We start from the raw sequence: 18,820 nt of genomic DNA, 5'->3' as shown, positions 1-18,820 counted from the left end.
ACTCATAGCCCACCTGGTGTTAAGTCGTTACTGGAGTCGATAGATATCTACAACGTAAACGCGCCACCCACCTTGAGATATAAGTTCTAAGATCTCGGTATAGTTACAACGTCTGCCCCGACCTTCAAACCGGAACGCATTACTGCTTCACGGCCGAAATAGGCAGGGTGGTGGTACCTACCCGCGCGGACTAACAAGAGGTCCAGTGGCTCCAGAGTGGTTCTGGCTCCTCTGACCGGTGGTGTAGTGGTAACGTGAGTGTCCCGTCAGCGGGTACGGGGGAGGTGCGGGCGCGCGCGGGGGGCTGGTCGCGGCGCACGCGGCTGCCCGCCCCGCGCCCCGCCGCCGCGGCGCCCACCGTGTGGAACCTGCTCTACAAGAACATCGGGAAGGACCTGAGCCAGATATCCATGCCGGTCACCATCAACGAGCCCCTCAACATGCTGCAGGTAGACCCTCGCTCCGACACAATACATTTCTTCTTATCACAATTAATTGCTTGTCCTAGCAATCCTGGTCTAAGGATATTAGGTCGTAATAATAAAATTATGGTATCGTCAGAGGTTCTTGATACTATAAGCAAATTTTCAAGTTGATCTTAAAAGTTGTCTTAAAAGTCACTGAAATTTTCACTAAATTTATACAACAAGAGTACCATTGGGCCGTTCATTCATTCATTCATTCATTCATTCATTCATTCATTCATTAAACGTCAGCACGAGATAGACAATGAAAAATTCGTTTAACTTATTTCAAGCAATGATTACGACAAAAAAATTGCAATGTCATAACAAGCTTTATAAAGCTTAAAAATTTCTGCAGATTTCAACAATATTACGGTGAATGTTATTAAATATCACTTTAATCGTAAAGACAAAAGAAGCTGTTTGATATCCAGATCATATGATATGTTACCCATTACGGTACCGTCCGTGAACACAATTCAAGAATTGGCACAAGAATAGTTTGTTTGTTGCGTTCCAGTGCTGTTTATTTCTAAGCTATTTATATGGGAACATTGTGATTTTCCTCAAGTAGATTATTCTAATAGAACACTCAATACCGTCTTTACCAAAAGGGCACACGGGGCCCGTGCCCAGGGCCCCCATTCTCAGTGGGCCCCGAAGGACCGACAATTTGGTTACCAATTGTAGTCGAGAGCGGTCATTTTCGCAGCTTAAGAGAATAAAAAATGAATTGCGAACAACAATGTTACAAGAACGGCTGAGTAATTTGTCAATTATGGGCATAGAAAGTGATATCCTATAAAAAAATGACTTTAAAGATATAATGGAATATTTTGCTCAACAGAAATCCCGAAAGAAACTATTATAGTAATCGTAACCAAAAAACCAGCAGCATTCTAATATCATTAATATTATTATATCATACTGTATTTGATTGATTACCTATAATAAATGGTCATACTTAGTAAAAAAATGTTATTATATTCGCTTTTTTTACTTTCCAAAAGGGCTTCAAATTCTTGTGTGCCCAAGGGCCCCAGCCTAGTTTAAGATGTCCCTGAGAACACTATATACAGTTTTAGGCTTAATTTTCCCCTCGGGACACCCTGTATAGCTACACAACGAGCTGATAAAGGCTTGTGAATATTGTATAATAACAAAGAAAGGAACAACATAGATAGATAATATTTATATTGTTGATATAAATATTATCTAACTCAATTGTTGAGTTAAGCTCGCCATTTTATGACTTTTCGCAATTATTGTATTGTATTAACTGTGTGTACAATAAAGAATAAAGACATAAATACATGAAATGGAAACTCTGTTTACTCTAACATAGAGCAGCGAATGTCTGTCCGTCCGTGTACTTAGAGAAGTACTTAAAAGCTAATCATTTGCAATCATTGCAATTACATTTTAGCGTCTATGCGAAGAGTTGGAGTACTCGGAGCTGCTGGACGCGGCGGCGGAGTGCGGCAGCCCGGTGGAGCGCATGTCGCTGGTGGCCGCCTTCGCAGTCTCGGCCTACGCGGCCTCCGCGCACCGCGCCGCCTCCAAGCCCTTCAACCCGCTGCTGGCCGAGACCTACGAGTGCATCCGGGACGACCGCGGCTTCCGGTTCATTGCTGAACAGGTGCCGTGCTCCCTCTAGCTCAGGGTCTAATGCGTCCGGGTAGATGCGATGTAGGAGTCTCGCTTCCCAGGACGAATACAGGCTATAGTTAAATGTCACCACCCCGCCGATATCTGCCGTGAAGCAGTAATGCGTTTCTTTTTGAAGGGTGAAGCAGCCGTTGTAACTATACTAAGACCTTAGAACTTATATCTCAAGGTGGGTGGCGCATTTACGTCGTAGATGTCTATGGGCTCCAGTAACCACTTAAAACCGGGTGGGCTGGGAGCTCGGCCACCCATCTAAGGAATAAAAAAAATTATATAGCGCACACCCCTATTAGCTACTCCTCGTGGGTCTTAGAGGGGGATGCATGTGGGGGGAGCCACAAAGAAGCGCCGATCTCCAAGCTTCCAGAAAACTTAGCGATTCAGGCGATACAAACAAGAAAATAATTGTGTTTACCTCATTTACTTATCTTTCAAATTCATTGTTGATTGTTCACCCATCATTGAACTGTGATGGTTTTAATTGTGATGGTAAAATTTATTAGCTGACTTAAAATACATTATTTAGGACGTCTCCCTGTCATACTATCTAATCTAAAAATATATAAATCTACAGCGGTTTTTATAGTTATAACTACTGAACCATGCATCCGATTGACTTGAAACTTGGCATCCATGTAGAAAATACATGTACTTAATGGATAGGCTAATATTTATATGAATGTTGGACTCCCTATACCAGGGGGGGGGCCTATTGCGGGGGCGTTCATGATGAGAATCTTTGTGGGGGTGAGAAATAATAATGTTAACTATAAATGCTCAGCGAAGCGAACGGATACAGCTAGTACTATCTAAAATGACAATCAGACGACTTAGTTAAGGAATTAGACTCCCCCGCCCCCCGCCGTCCCCCGAGCCCGCACCGCACCCCCCCGCATTGACTCGAGCCCCGAACGATCCCTTCTCAGTTTTGTTTTAAAAAACCTGTGTGAATCTTGAACTCCACGGTACGTAATTATCCCAATGTTACTGGTAGGTCTCACACCACCCCCCCATATCAGCGTGCCACGCGGAGTCTAGCCGCTGGTGCTTCTGGCAGGAAGCCCGCATCAAAACCAAGTTCTGGGGGAAATCGATGGAGTTCCAGCCGACGGGGCGGGTGCACGTCCGGCTGAAGACCACCGGCGATCATTACACTTGGAACAAGGTCAGTCCAGCGTGGAGCGGTCCGGGGGCCGCAGCGCCCGCTGGTGGATGACGTCACATCAGTACTGTACAGTATCAACATCGAGCTGAGAGACTGATTGCAGCCATCATAGTACATACAAAGTATACATGAATTAACCAACAAAATTTCTTTAACTTTTTTTTGTTTGGTAACTCAACCATAATAAGCATTATCAATATTTTCATTTTTAAGTTAAAATATTTAACTTCACAAAACAAAGGGGACGGCCCATTTCATGCCCAAAGCGGACAATAGATTAGAGAAAAAATACTTAGTGCATTAATTTTGTCATAAATAAATATGCATTTACTTTCTTCCAAATAAGCGCCACTACAGTTTACAATAAGTAGTTTAAAAAAAGTAACTCTATTGAAAAAAACAAGAATTTTATTTTTGCGGGAAAAATATTGCCAACTTCAAAACCTTTTACGTATTAAGTAAACATTTTAATTATATAAAAAAAAACATATAAATAAATCATTTTAAATATTATCATTAATCAATCGTTTTTAATCGATTTTCAGCACATAAAATAACATCAAAGACATACCCATTGGACTTTAACTTGTTACTATACTTGAGACCTTAGAACTTATATCTCAAGGTGGGTGGCGCATTTACGTTGTGGATGTTTGTGAGCTCCAGTAACCACTTAACACCAGGGTGGCTGTGAGATCGTCCACCCATCTAAGCAATAAAAAAAATCTTAACTTGTATTGTTATTTAAATATGTACAACTAAAACAAAAACATAAAAAATAAAATATAATGTGTACTCGTAAAAAAAAGATTAAGAAATAAATCCAATATCGGTTATTTAAAAAAATGATCGATATATGAATTTCATGTAATTATTTTTCTTTATACTGACAACACTGATTTTAATCTGACTGACTGACACTTCGTTTGCTGCTTGTGCTTGCGTTCAAAATGGATGTGTTTTGATTTTTCTTCGATTTATTTTGCTTTTATCAATAACGTTTCATACTACGGCTGAAAACCATTGTGTGAATTGTGGTTTTAACCTGACTGAGATTTAAAACCGTGTATATGCTCTCCTGTGCTATTTTTAGATGATTTACTAATTGTGTATGAAGATGAAGAAAATGTAGAATAATATAGATATTAAAAGAAGTATGTGTGTTTTTTATACCCAAATAACTACAATTGGATAAAAATACATTAGGAACATCTTAAACATTAAAAAAAGAAAAGTTCTTGAGGAATTTATATAGAAAATTAACCTCAAAACGAGTTTTTTATTTTTATTATATTTTTTATAATAGTGGCGTCAATTTCAATATATTTTTTAGATATCTAATACATTTAAGAATTTGAATCAGTCCATTTTTATAGTAATATTTAATGTCCACCTTGGGCCTAGCACACTATGGAGAGTGGGCAATCCCCTTTGACACAAATTAATAAAATAATACTTAAAACGGGATCTAAAATTTAGAAGAGTCAGCCCTATTGTGTATACTTATGATATATTTTTTTATCACTTTGGAAGGGTGAACGAACATACCGCCCACCTGATGTAAAGCTATTACCCTACAACGCTAAGGTGTCCGTGTGCAGGTGACGACGTGCGTGCACAACCTGTTCGGCGGCCAGCGCTGGGTGGACCAGTACGGCGACATGCACATCGCCTGTGTCGGCGCCGACATCACGTGCAAACTCAACTTCGTCAAGGTAACGGCCGCCACGCGCTGCCCACTGTACATTGCAACTCCACACTGTACACTATACCTCCACTCTGTACACTATACCTCCACACTGTAAACTATACCTCCACTCTGTACAATATACCTCCACACTGTACACTATACCTCCACTCTGTACACTATACCTCCACTCTGTACACTGTACCTCCACACTGTACACTATACCTCCACTCTGTACACTATACCTCCACTCTGTACACTGTACCTCCACACTGTACACTATACCTCCACTCTGTACACTATACCTCCACTCTGTACACTGTACCTCCACTCTGTACACTATACCTCCACTCTGTACACTATACCTCCACACTGTACACTATACCTCCACATTGTACACTATACCTCCACACTGTACACTGGCAAAGCATTAATTGTAAATAGAAGATGAGCGATACAATGTGGTTTATCTTAGATTTACGAATCGAATATGCCATTACAAGTTTTAACAGTAATAATCATGGTCGTCCATAATCAAAAGCCAGTATATGTAAGCGCGTGTTGTCTGCAGGCCAGCTCGTGGTCCAGCAGCCGGCACGAGGTGCGCGGCAGCGTGTCCGGCGCGCACAACGTGCGGCTCGGCGGGCGCTGGTCCGAGGGTCTGCACGCCGGGGACCCGCCCGCCGCCCGGCCGCTGTGGAGACCCGGTACTGTTCTACCACCTAGCTTTATTTGTATGATGTCTTCAATTAAAGTTTGTTCTTTGTTTGTTGTTAATAATTATTGCCATCACCTCACTCGCTTTTTGGTAGAATGGTAAACGTGATTATTATTTTCATAAAGTATGTAATAATAATAATGCATAGGGTTATCGCGTTTTCGTTATTCGTGGGGACCGACTTTGAAGATTATTTTGTTGTCTGATCAGGTGTACCCTATGAGACTAATTGGTCCCATTTTTGAGTCAATTTTATGTATTACTAGCGACCCGCCCTCGCTTCGCTTCGGAAACTTTAATTTATTATTGATTTCTCCACTGTTTAATGGATGTAATTATACATATAAACCTTCCTCTTCAATCACTCTATCTATTAAAAAAAATCCGTTGCGTAGTTTTAAAGATTTAAGCATACATAGGGATATAGGGACAGAGAAAGCGACTTTGTTTTATACTATGTAGTGATGAGAATTTTGAACAAATTTATAATAGAAGATGCAATTTCGAAAAGGGCACATCTCTGAAAATATAAAATGTTCAGGAAATGAAAAAAAAACTAATTATTTTCTAAAGCAGTGTAAAATTTAAAACATTAACTTTTGAGATATATTTTTGTGTTAATTAGCAATTGAAAATTACTAGAATTGTTATAAAATGAGTGTAGGTAAGCCTCAAAAGTACATGTATATGAAAAAACGTATTTGACAAAATATGCGACATGTGCCCTGTTGTATAAACAAGGTTTGTTGAATTAAATTTGATCTCCCAGAAAACTAAACCGACTAAAAAGGGGGAAAGTACTCACAAATGCTTGCTCGATATATTTTTTGGTCTTCTGTCCCCGGGGCACTGTTCTGGGTGCTGGAGTTTAAGACACACGGACACAACGCACAAGTTGAATAACAAAATTTGCGAAAAACAGTATTTTTGAATTAAAAAGCCTTTTTTTAATGTTGCGCGCGCGGTGCGAAACCGTCGACTCAGTTCTTTGTCTTCGGCCGCTAGGAGGCGCGTTACAATTCTTCATTAAGCCGATAGATGGCGTGGATTAAGAAAAAGGGAATTTTAGTCGGTTCCCTTGCCACATGCCCTTTTCGAAATTGCATATTCATTATAGTATTGTGTGTTGTCGTCACCAGGCGCCATGCCTCCCGACCATGAGCTGTACTACGGGTTCACGCGCTTCGCCATGGAGCTCAACGAGCTGGAGCCCGGCATGCGCGAGCTGCTGCCCCACACCGACACCAGGCTCAGGTCGGCAACCCCCCCCCCCCCCCCCCCCAGATATGGATGTAGTGCATGTTGTCAATAGATTTTATTTTTGACGTGACAACGTCTTATAATTCGATGGAGGCACAATCGGCCTCCGCGTTCGGCAGCGTTCGACATCTGTCTCTCTGCTACTTGAGTGAGCGATGCATCCGCGTGGACAGCTGCTATACAATAACACATTTACATGTTTTCGTCAAGTATGAAGTTCAGTGAAAATTGAATGTGGTGTCAATTGTTTATAGCAACGATAATTGCGATAACTGAAAAATGAAACCATTCCATCAGTATTTTCTTATGACGTTGTCACGTTCAACTATCGTCAGTAAACCGACTTTACAGACAACCGATTTTTCTTGTTTCGATAGAACAAGACACACAGCCCACCTGGTGTTAAGTGGTCACCGGAACCACATGGACATTTACAACGTAAATGCGCCACCCACCTCGAGATATAAGTTCTCAAGTCTCAGTATAGTTACAGTGGCTGCCCCACCCTTCAAACGGAAATGCATTACTGCTCATAGCCTTATGGTGTTGGAGACCCCCGTATAGCAGTGAAGCTAGTCATGCTTATTTAGATTTATTTACCTTCTGCTCTATGTTGTCGAAACCAATGAAGTGTCTGATTCGTGAGAGTTTTCGGGCGTTTTAATGTTTTTTAATACGCTCTTATTAGTTTCAGACGTATGTAATGTTAGTATGTAACGGAATCTTTGAACATGATTTTGACCCCCTTCAAAACGTCGGATTAACTCGAAATTTGGCATACTTATTAAGGACCGATGACAACTCAATATTAAAAAAAAATTAGAAAATATTGAAATTCAACTAAAAGATGAAAAATAAATAATAGTATAAAAAAACGAAAAAAATACACTTTTATAGAAAATCCAACTAAAAAATAGAAAATATATTTTAATTAAAACTAGTGTAAGAAAAAATTATTTTATTGTAAAAAAAAAGCGTGGGGTGCATGGTATCAGTAGTCATAAATATTTTATGAACAGATATGAGTAGAAGGGTTATTTTGATAATATCCTCAAAAGCACCCCACGGTTTTTTTACAATAAAATAACTTTTTCTTACACTATTTTGAATTTAAATTTATTAAAATTTATTTTCTATTTTTTAGTTGAATTTTCTATAAAAGCATATTTTGTTAGCTTTTTTTAACTATTATTTATTTATAATCCTTTCAGGCCGGACCAGCGCGCTCTGGAGGAGGGCGACGTCGAGGCCGCCGAGCAGCTCAAGCACGAGCTGGAGCAGGCGCAGCGCGAGCGGCGCCGGGCGCGCCCCGACCACGCGCCCGCCTGGTTCCGGTGAGCACCCCCCCAACCCCCCGCGCGGCCCCATAGACATCTACGACGTAAATGCGCCACCCACCTTGAGATATAAGTTCTAAAGTCGCAAGTATAGTTACAACGGCTGCCCCCAACTTCAAACCGAAACGCATTACTGCTTCAGGGCAGGAATAAGCAGAGCGGTGGTGGTACCTACCCGCGCGGACTCACAAGAGGTCCTACCACCACCAGTAATTACGCAAATTATAATTTTACAGCAAAACGGCGAGCGGCGGCGAGGAGACGTGGCAGTTCGCGGGCGAGTACTGGGCGGCCAGGGACAGCGGCTTCCCGAACCTCAGCGCGCCCAGGATCTGGTGACGTGCGGCTCCGCACCACGTTAGTGTCCTTTACTCCTGCAGGACTGCGGGCCGATGCGAACTTAGCGCGCGTTCAACAACAAGCCGGTTGACAACGTTGAGACAACCGATGTATCGTATAATAGAGATTTTAACCATACGTCTCAATATAGTTGACGTTATTCACTTTGTGATATCTATGGATTTGGGTGATTAATTAACACCGGCTGAGCGGTAAACACGCCCGCACATCTAAACAAAAAAACAGCTGATCAAATACGAAAAACCTAAATAGCTCGCAGCCCAAGAACACGTGTACAATGACCACTACGGACACGTAACGATTTAATAAAAACATAAATAACTTTTTGTGTCTCACACCCGTAGCGCCTCCCGTCGCGCGAGGTGCTCTGCTAACGGCTTGGCCCCCCGTCGCGCGAGGTGCACTGCTAACGGCTCGGCCCCCCGTCGCGCGAGGTGCTCTGCTAACGGCTCGGCCCCCCGTCGCGCGAGGTGCTCTGCTAACGGCTTGGCCCCCCGTCGCGCGAGGTGCACTGCTAACGGCTCGGCCCCCCGTCGCGCGAGGTGCTCTGCTAACGGCTCGGCCCCCCGTCGCGCGAGGTGCTCTGCTAACGGCTTGGCCCCCCGTCGCGCGAGGTGCTCTGCTAACGGCTCGGCCCCCCGTCGCGCGAGGTGCTCTGCTAACGGCTCGGCCCCCCGTCGCGCGAGGTGCTCTGCTAACGGCTCGGCCCCCCGTCGCGCGAGGTGCTCTGCTAACGGCTCGGCCCCCGTCGCGCGAGGTGCTCTGCTAACGGCTCGGCGCCCCTGCGCCACTCCGGCTTCGTTGGAACCGATATTTCGAATAATTATATTCAAGTCGATTCTTGTTTAATACTACTTTTTAAATCGATACATGAATTAAAAAAAAAATTGCTAGCTTAGTAGTGATTGCGAGATATTTAAGGAATTTCATAACGCGTTCACAATCTATTTATCGACGCTAAACTCGTACAATGATTTCGAATCAACTATCTTATTGTTCTCGTCTAGTATACAATACTAATCATAAATAGTATTTGGCTGTGAATAATTGAAAACACACTATAGATGTTTGGTTCATTTATTTTCATTTACAAAAGCCAAAGGCTTGTGTTTAGCTTCGTGACGGTAATTAAAATGTGTTCGGTTTTTAATAATGAAATTTTAAGGATTTCAGAAGAAAATTTTGCTTAATACTAATTCATTTTTAAGGTTTACTTAATACGAACCAAGGACATTGGGAGGTCGGTAAGCTAAACAAAAACACAATGCTTTATATATATAAATATAATTTTATAAGTACATTGGACACTAAAGGCAAAAGATACGTTCGCTAGCATATGATCACACATGCTCATAGTGCTCTTGAAGGCTCAACAAGTGGTCTGCGATGAGCACAAAAGCGCTGAAAACGGATTACAGCGCCCCCTACCGGTTCTGGCTCACTCACACAAAATAAACCATCAAAATCGGTCTAACTCTAAAAACATTAAATATATTAATTTTTTTTTTGCCCTTGTAGGCAGACGGCCCACCTGATGGTGAATGGTTACCGTCGCCCATGGACTTCAGCAATGCCGGGTGCAGAGCCCAGCCGCTGCCTACCGCTATTTATACATGAATATATATAAAGATTACAAAACAATTACAATACGCAGTGTTCAATATGAATAGTCACATCCGACCTTCTGCCCTTAATGTCGCGCTATGTAAATACAATATTTAATTAATTAAATTACATAAAATTAGTTAAACAGTTCTTTCAAACTTTATTGTTCCTCTAACCGGGTGGTATTAAAAGACAAAAACATTATGTATACTGAACTAATATTAAAACGTTACGCTACGATGAATGCTCACGAGTGCTCACAGAAGCTCACAGAAGCTCTGCCACACCTTGTTCTTATTCGTTTCGATCTGTTTTATTTGATCAGTCATTCAAACCAAATCTTATAGCAGGTTTTTTTTATTGCTTAGATGGGTGGACGAGCTCACAGCCCACCTGGTGTTAAGTGGTTACTGGAGCCCATATACATCACGCAAATGCGCCACCCACCTTGAGATATAAGTTCTAAGGTCTCAAGTATAGTTACAACGGCTGCCCCACCCTTCAAACCGAAACGCATTACTGCTTCACGACAGAAACAGGCGGGGTGGTGGTACCCACCCGCGCGGACTCACAAGAGGTCCTACCACCATTAATTTGGTTTGATCGCATAGGTACGTAAACGTAAGAAAGATCCCATTCCAAAATGCATCTATCTCAGATTTACTTCGACCTTACGATTTCCGTATCCGCGAGTGCGAGCGGGATAGCTATATGTCTCCGCGAAAGGGATGCAAAATGTACATACAGCTAATCGAATTGGATTTCAGTGGGTACGCTAACTAAACTGCGTTCATATAACTCTGAAATTTTTAATTGTTGAAACATATACGGGTTTATTGGTTGTTTTAATTGTAATAAGTGACCGGACACACCAATTAAAAATATTCTATAAAAAAATGTTATAATGAAGTAGACATGTTAAATAGGTATATGTATATGTGGGTGACTCGCATGTATTTATTTATTTTATATTTATTTCCAAAGTTTTAAAACTTAAATGGCTCCCTGTAAAGTCGAGATATGCCTGAAATCAATAGGTATTTATTATGACTTTTTTTGCGTTCTAAGCTAAACACCAATCGCGGCTCGTGACGTCACATGTGGGTAACGTCTTACGTTAGTGTTTCGATCCGTCTTCAGTCCGATGTTCGCTTCGTTAGCGAAGCAACGTTAATTAACTGTTGTCCGGTATCACATTCAGGTCACAAATATTGTAAATAAGACTATTTATTTATTTATTTGTAACAATCGTTTGGTCGGTCTCTGGAGACGCCGTAGCGACATGTCACATTAAAATGACAATAAACTGTATTTCATGTAAAAAATTATATATACATATTTAAATACGTACCGTCAATTTGGGTAACTTTGTCCCGCCATGCGAACAATTCTGTACGTATTGTGTCAGTTTTACTGGATACTAATAAAAAATATGGATTTTCCGTGGGCTTGAAACATTTATTTCAATAATAAACCTCATATTTAAAAATTTCAAACTCTATGGTATGTATCCCGTTTGGAAATCTATCTATCTATATATATAAAAATGAATTGCTGTTCGTTAGTCTCGTTAAAACTCGAGAACGGCTGGATCGATTTGGCTAATTTTGGTCTTGAATTATTTGTGGAAATCCAGAGAAGGTTTAAAAGGTAGATAAATGCTCGGTATTAAATAAAAATAACAATTTTGTTTTCCCTTTGATGTGTCCGCCGTCGGACAGATTCCTTTTGCTTGTTTTAATATTTATTTTATACAAAAGTTTAGGTATTTTATTTATCGATTGAGGCACCACGAAGTCTGCCGGGTCAGCTAGTATATTATAAATATGCGCATTAAATAGCCCCATCGCTTGATACCAGGACGCAGAGTCTTGAGTCTATTTAGGCCTATATGTCTTCACGCTATGTAATTAATTAATATTTACGGCACTAGAACTTCTGAAAAGGCTTCTTCGTTTCTTAATGCGTGCTGGATAAATCCGTTTCAGTCTTTAACGATGTAACGGCCGTCTGGTGTAGTGGTAAGTGACATGGTCACTACACAAGGGGGTCGCGGGTTCGAATCCCGCCAAGGGAAGATATTTGTATGATAAATATAAATGTATTTCCAGGGTTATGGGTGTATATTAAATATATGTATGTGTATAATAAAAATATTATATTTATTTCCGGTATCTGGTACCTGTAACACAAGTTCTTTACGAACTTAGCACGGGACCAGTTAACGTGGCGTGATTGTTAGTAAATATTTGTATTTGTATTTGTATCATATAAAATGTCTGTGCTGTCTTTCAAGCATTGTTGGGCAAATGTATTTCATAACAAAGGGATAAGTAGCAAAGCATAAGTAGTTCACGATGTATGAAAAGATATGTAAAAAGTGAGTAAGTGGGCTAATGTTAAACGGAAAGCTTAAGTTACCCTGATTGACGGTATATTATGTAGCTTATAAATTGTTAATACTTAATAATATGTAAAATGTTGAATGTTAATGTTTTTCTTTTCTGTTCGAGGCTCGTCCGCCCGCGCTTGTCTTTCGCTCTTATAATTGAAGACGCGAGTGAATGAAGGTGTTATATGCCTACAACCCATATTAGACCTTAAAACTCCGGGTATAAAGGCTGTTTTTAGAAATTGCATGCGTTGATGTAATTACGAAGAACAGATATCACGTTGAATGAAAGTAACTTATTCACTAAACGCACGTATTCTTTAATTTTAAATGATTCCAAAAAAGAACCTCCATATTGGTAAAAAAAAAACGGAAGATAATTATTCTCCATATTGGTAATTTTCACGTTTAAAATAATAAAAATAACAGCCGCAAACGCATATAATATCATAAAAATAAATTACAAAAGTTTTTAGTTTTTTCTCAAAATTAACAAATTTTATCATATCCCCTTGATCCACTCATGTTTTCAATGCTAAGTAAGTAAGGAGTAAGCTTTCATTTTGTAAATAAATAATGAGACTTCTGTTAATTCTTAAGTCTACTAACTCTAGTACGTAAGCGTTTCTCATAATGCACCTAAAAATTGCCTTTACAACAAAATGTAATTATTTACATTACTTAGATTTATTATTATTATTATTATGAGAGAAGCCGAAAACCGAAGCAAATGGAAGCTGAGGGTACAAAGAGCCACAAAGGGCTTTCAAGGACACGACCTTCAGCAATGAAGTATTTGACTAAGAAGAAGATGCTTTTGACAAAATTGCTTAAGGCAAATAAATAATGCTGTGCGTTGAATGAAAAGATACACTAAGAAATATGAATCAAATAAGATTTCGTTAACTATTCCATTATCGGCTTATTGTTTATTTTTTTTTACATAACATATTAAAATTAAAACTATTAAGTTGAACAAAAAAGTCAATTTCATAGAATTAACTAAGCGAAAATTAATAAACTTGAATGCTTGTGAAGGTATTATTACCGTTGGAGGCGTTTCCATTACAACTGTTTGTTGTTTGCTGTTTCTTTACATAACATGAAAAATGTCACCAAATTCCTTCGGCGGTAGGATAAAAAAAAAGCTTCAGAGAGATATTATTACGAATGCAACTGAAGTTGTTATTTATTTAAGGGTAACTTAAGGTTGACTTTTGTGTGTCGCCAGCAACGAATCCAGACGCCGGTATCGCTGATGGTGGACATGAAAATAATAGGCAATGTATATCAAATTTGAATCGACTTCTCGTTACATTGCCGGTTAACGATTTAACGTAACAACAAAGTACTTTTACTCTTTTTTTTTTAAATAAATTAATATTCTTTGTTTATATTGGCATGTTATTTTATCACCCCCGTTTCAGGGGTTGATAGCTAAACTTTTCGTCTATGTGTTTTAAGTGAATTATATATACTGGGTGTTAGGAGACCGCTTCCGAAAACGAAGACAGACGATAGTACTAATGACACCTTTGATGATAGAGTTATTTAGACAAATGCTGTAAATATGTATTTGTGCCGCGCCGCGCCCCTAAGTTCGTTGACCCGAGCATCAGCTGTTTTTGATTTTGTGTTTCATTGCTGGTTTTAAAAAAAATAAAGTAATGTATTTTTTTTATGAAACTATAATGTCATTTAAGTGTACTAACATGATAGAGCGTAAATAATGCTAATAAAAAGTTTTAACATATGTATCTATATATTAATACGTGAAGCAAAAACTTTGTATCCCATTTTACGAAAATTGCGCGGACGGAGGAGTATGAAATTTTCCACACTTATAGAGAATATAGAGAAGAAGTGCACAATGCTAATATTTTTTTTAAATAATGCATAAAAGATACATTAAATCAATAAAGAAAACATTACACACACTACATACCATGTATTTAGCGCACACACGCATGCATACTATTTATTGGCAAACTTTTGTTTTCGACGTCTGTTGTCAAATTGAGATTAAATATTGTTTGTCTTTGATAATACTTTTTATAGTGTAGTCTTGGCGAAATTTGTGATTATAGAAGTATAAAATACAATCACAATAGTGTACAAACTTACAATTCCAATTAATTATAGTCGAATTTCGACTACTGCGGAACCTCTAGTTTTTTATTTTCCGTCCCGTCATCAAAGGTGTAATTAATACTATCATCTGTTTTCGTTTTCGGAAGCGGTCTCCTAACACCCAGTATATTGATATCGGCTGGGGCTCTTCTATTATCTATTACTAAAATAACATGAAATGTTAGCTGTAATCTTGGCTAGTGACTACATAATAGGGTGGCTAGAAATGTTAATAAACTTTGTTAGTACAATCTATTGTTAATACGCTTTGTGTGTGCCGTTTTGTGGTATCTGAAATTATAACACCTTGGATTGGTTCCGCGTTATGAGAAACGCGTTGTAGGAGTATTATCGCATAACGCGCTTCTATGATCCCATATAACGCGTTATGTACAAACATACTACAATATAACCAATGTTTTTACAATTCAAAAACTAGGAACACAAATTTAATTAAAAGGTACGCGAAATTAATTATGAACTATACAAATAATTATAAATTTCACCGTACAGAAATATAACGTTAGTAATCCCCGCGTTATAAGGGGGAATACCCGTGTTATACGAGGAACTAAAATCGCGTTATATGAAAATGCGTTATAAGAGAGTACCGTGTTATAATGGGGATTAATGAATGAATGAATGATTTATTTTATTTCAGACAACAATAAGTCCATATGTGTACATAGAAATATACTTAGAAACATACTTACTTACTAAACATACTTAAACATACTGTCATTGAAACAAACAAAATTACAATTAACAAAGCCAATCAAATAAAAAAGATACATTTATTAAAATATTAATGTATAAATTAATGTTAATATAAATTAATGTATATCTATCTGAAATGTTTGATAACGCTCACATATTCAGGTAATTGATGGCAATAGTGTCGGTCACATAATTCACATATCACAAAACGGACATCCGTTTCCTTATTGAATTCGTTCGCAAATGAACGTATTGATAAGTATGTACTTAATTTTTAGATATTCCTATTTTATTCAAAAGTTTATTTCGCTGTAATAACTAGTTTTATTAGTGATATAATGTATACTAATTGTTTGATAGTTTTTAAGTGTTTAATTGATTAATGAATTAATGAAATACATTGTTAAAGAAAAGGCGGTAAATAAAATGTTTGTTACATTACAATAAAGAGTACGACACGCAGAGTTTCGTTTAAGGTTTGCTTTCAAACTTAATGATGTAGAGCCTAGTAAATGTGTTATACACCACTGTGCTTGGTACGAGTTTTTAACGTTCTCGATAACGTAAAAGTTAACTCAATTTTGTATGGAGTTGGAACAGCGCCCCTAGCGGCAAACGTAGGCAAACGTTCCAATTCCATACAAATTAGAGTTAACTTTTACGTTATCGAGAACGTTTAAAAACTCGGACTAAGCACACAGAAGCCCTCCAGGGTGATGAACCATAGAATCATGTTTTTTATGTTTCGACATAAGCAATGCTTAAATAAACTTTGGTATATGGCTTGGATTTGGTGAAACCACAAACTATCATATCGTCGTTGTCAAACCAAAATCTGCTATGTGCAAAACTCTACTTTGAATTAACGAGTAAAAAAGGGTGCGTGTACTCATGTACGCGCGTAAAAAGTTATACTTTATTTTTATTAAATTTCTTTTTTTTTTTAAAATATTAAATAATTAATAATAAATATTTAACGTTAATAATTTAGTAATATTTAGTATGAATTATATTAAATAATAATTTTGTCATTTATGTTACTAAAAAATGAATGCTAATAACACTTTTTTTTACGAGTGTACGTGCGCGAAAGTTCACCTGCGGCTATATTCAGACTCGCCAAGTTACGTCGGTCGTGTTGTAATGAGCGATTTAGTGGGCAACTTCATTCTGTTCATTTTGTGTCACGGTGCGCGCGCATCGTATAATTTCACTCTCGTCAATTTTTCATAATAAAGAAGTATAACTTCAAAAACATTTTCGTATAAAATTTTATATGAAGGTGGATTTTTAAGAACTATATCAAATGAAAGCTATAGATAAATATTAGAGCTATAGACACATAACAGTTTTTTTTATACGGTAGATAGGGCTGTGAAATATACGAAAAGGTGAAAAAGTAAAAATCTCAAAAAGTGCACATAGCAGATTTTGGTTTGACAACGATGATATAGAAAATAGGCAACTTGATGAAGTCGATTATCAGATAAACAAAAGGGCCTATGTAGCGGAACCAGAAGATGAACTGTCTTCTTAAATTTTGTTATTGTAACTTATTTCGGGGAACAGAATTAAAGCCGATTTTCATATATGTTTACCAAGTCTTTTGCTTGCTGCTTAGACGGGACCAGACCCCGTGCATGTTGCTATGTGAAGCCGCCACCCACGATCATACGTAAATTACCAAGCTCATAGACACAGCCCACTGAGTAGCTCGCCGGATCGTCTCAGTGGAACGCGATTCCGATCCGATGGTAGATTCCGCGAAGCACTGCTCTTGCTAGGGCTAGTGTTGGCAAACTCTCTCAGTTTGAGGGCGCGAGCTCACCTATCCGTCCCGGTGTAACTGGAATAGACTCTTAGGCTACCAGCGAATAGGCATGGGAAAAGTAACATCTCAAACTACTTCGCAGCAGAACCCAGGCAGCTATTACCTGTTTGGGCCTGGTGACCTACCCTACGAAGGGTCTAAAGAGGGCGGCCTATAAGCTCACCGCGACATCTCTATAGGTCACGCGTATTCACCAACAATGCACTATCAGGGACTTGTCATTTGACATTTTAATCGACAAGAATGCCGGTATCGGATCATTGATCGTTCAAATCATTACAAACTTATGTCAAACTCTTCTGTATTTATTCGAAATCGATGATTTTTCGGTCTCCTAAAAACATTGGAACTGATTTGTGTGAACGAAAATATCTTGACGAATCTCACGCGCGTTTTCCTGTCTAATACGCATTAGAATCTCCTCTTAAGCGGTTCCACTATGATATTGAAGAAAAATATTCACGACCAGCATGTTTTCCATTGCCCAAAAATGGAACCATGCTTTAGAAGACGTATTTCACCTTTAAAAACCACCAGAACATCAAGTTATGCCTAACAGCAGTCTTCGTGGAACAACCTGTGTGCTTAGTGCGAGCTTTTTAACGTTCTCGATAGCGTAAAAGTTAGCTTCATATTTGTATGGAATGGGATCGTTTGCCTACGTTTGCCGCTAGGGGCGCTGTTCCAACTGCATACAAAATTAGGTTAACTTTTACGTTATCAGAACGTTAAAAAACTCGCACTAAACACACTGAAGGATGTAAGCTAGATTCGTAAAATTCTGTACAAAAAAATTACATTTGTTTTTTTTTTATTGAGCACGTAACAAACATTTTATTCAGTGAAAAAGACAACACCAAAATCTAATAATTCCTAATAATAATAATAAGGTTTTTGACAATACTTGCAGTTTTACTATTTATAGATTTGTTTCTGTATTACTGTTGTCTAATGAACTGTTTCATTTCAAAGAAACTTCTAGAATACAGTAAGTGCCTTTGTCGAGTTTTCTTTACGAAAAGAAAAAAAAACACGCTATGTACTTGTTATGTATTATATTGCACACGTTTAAATTATGTACCTACCGATAAATAAATAAAAATGTTTTTGGTTAATAAAGAACTTTGATGTATTGCAATAAAAATATTTTTTATTTTAAAACTTTATTATTAACTTTCTAACGGTCAGCTATCATAAAACACAAGATATTTGATAAATACCTGGACCTACTACGACATTTTCAAGATCAAGCCTGCATAATATATTAAACAAGTTCTGAACAACATCTGAACCTACGGTCTGCCGAGCAATATCCCCCACTCGGTGGAAGATCGTCCTTTTCTCGTTTACCCCCAAAACAACTACCGATACAGTTTATCTGTACCTATTATCTATGTTTTTTTTATTGTCTCTAAAAGCTATAAACTATTTTATTTCATTATAAAAGTTTAGGTACCTATCACAACTGGTTTCAATTTTCCCGCTA

The 18,820-nt window shown here is 38.5% G+C and overlaps 1 protein-coding gene across 3 annotated transcripts in view; it reads left to right on the top strand.

Annotated features, from left to right (window-relative positions):
• Positions 1-18,478, top strand: part of LOC101741150 (oxysterol-binding protein-related protein 3) — a 56,777-nt gene extending 38,299 nt beyond the window's left edge. For all 3 annotated transcript variants that reach the window (XM_038017933.2, XM_038017932.2, XM_038017931.2), the window contains 9 exons: positions 271-449; positions 1,891-2,103; positions 3,127-3,297; positions 4,899-5,012; positions 5,556-5,691; positions 6,842-6,956; positions 8,174-8,296; positions 8,536-8,656; positions 9,004-18,478. In XM_038017933.2, coding sequence (XP_037873861.1) covers positions 271-449; positions 1,891-2,103; positions 3,127-3,297; positions 4,899-5,012; positions 5,556-5,691; positions 6,842-6,956; positions 8,174-8,296; positions 8,536-8,638 — 1,154 coding nt within the window. In that variant the 3' untranslated portion in view covers positions 8,639-8,656; positions 9,004-18,478. The remainder of the gene's footprint in view (positions 1-270; positions 450-1,890; positions 2,104-3,126; positions 3,298-4,898; positions 5,013-5,555; positions 5,692-6,841; positions 6,957-8,173; positions 8,297-8,535; positions 8,657-9,003) is intronic.
• The last annotated feature ends 342 nt before the right edge of the window (positions 18,479-18,820 follow it).

Source organism: Bombyx mori, chromosome 20 (genome assembly GCF_030269925.1).
Source record: "Bombyx mori chromosome 20, ASM3026992v2".
NCBI lineage: Eukaryota > Metazoa > Arthropoda > Insecta > Lepidoptera > Bombycidae > Bombyx > Bombyx mori.
Note: the sequence above shows the minus strand (reverse complement) of the source record. Positions and strands in the feature narration are given on the sequence as shown.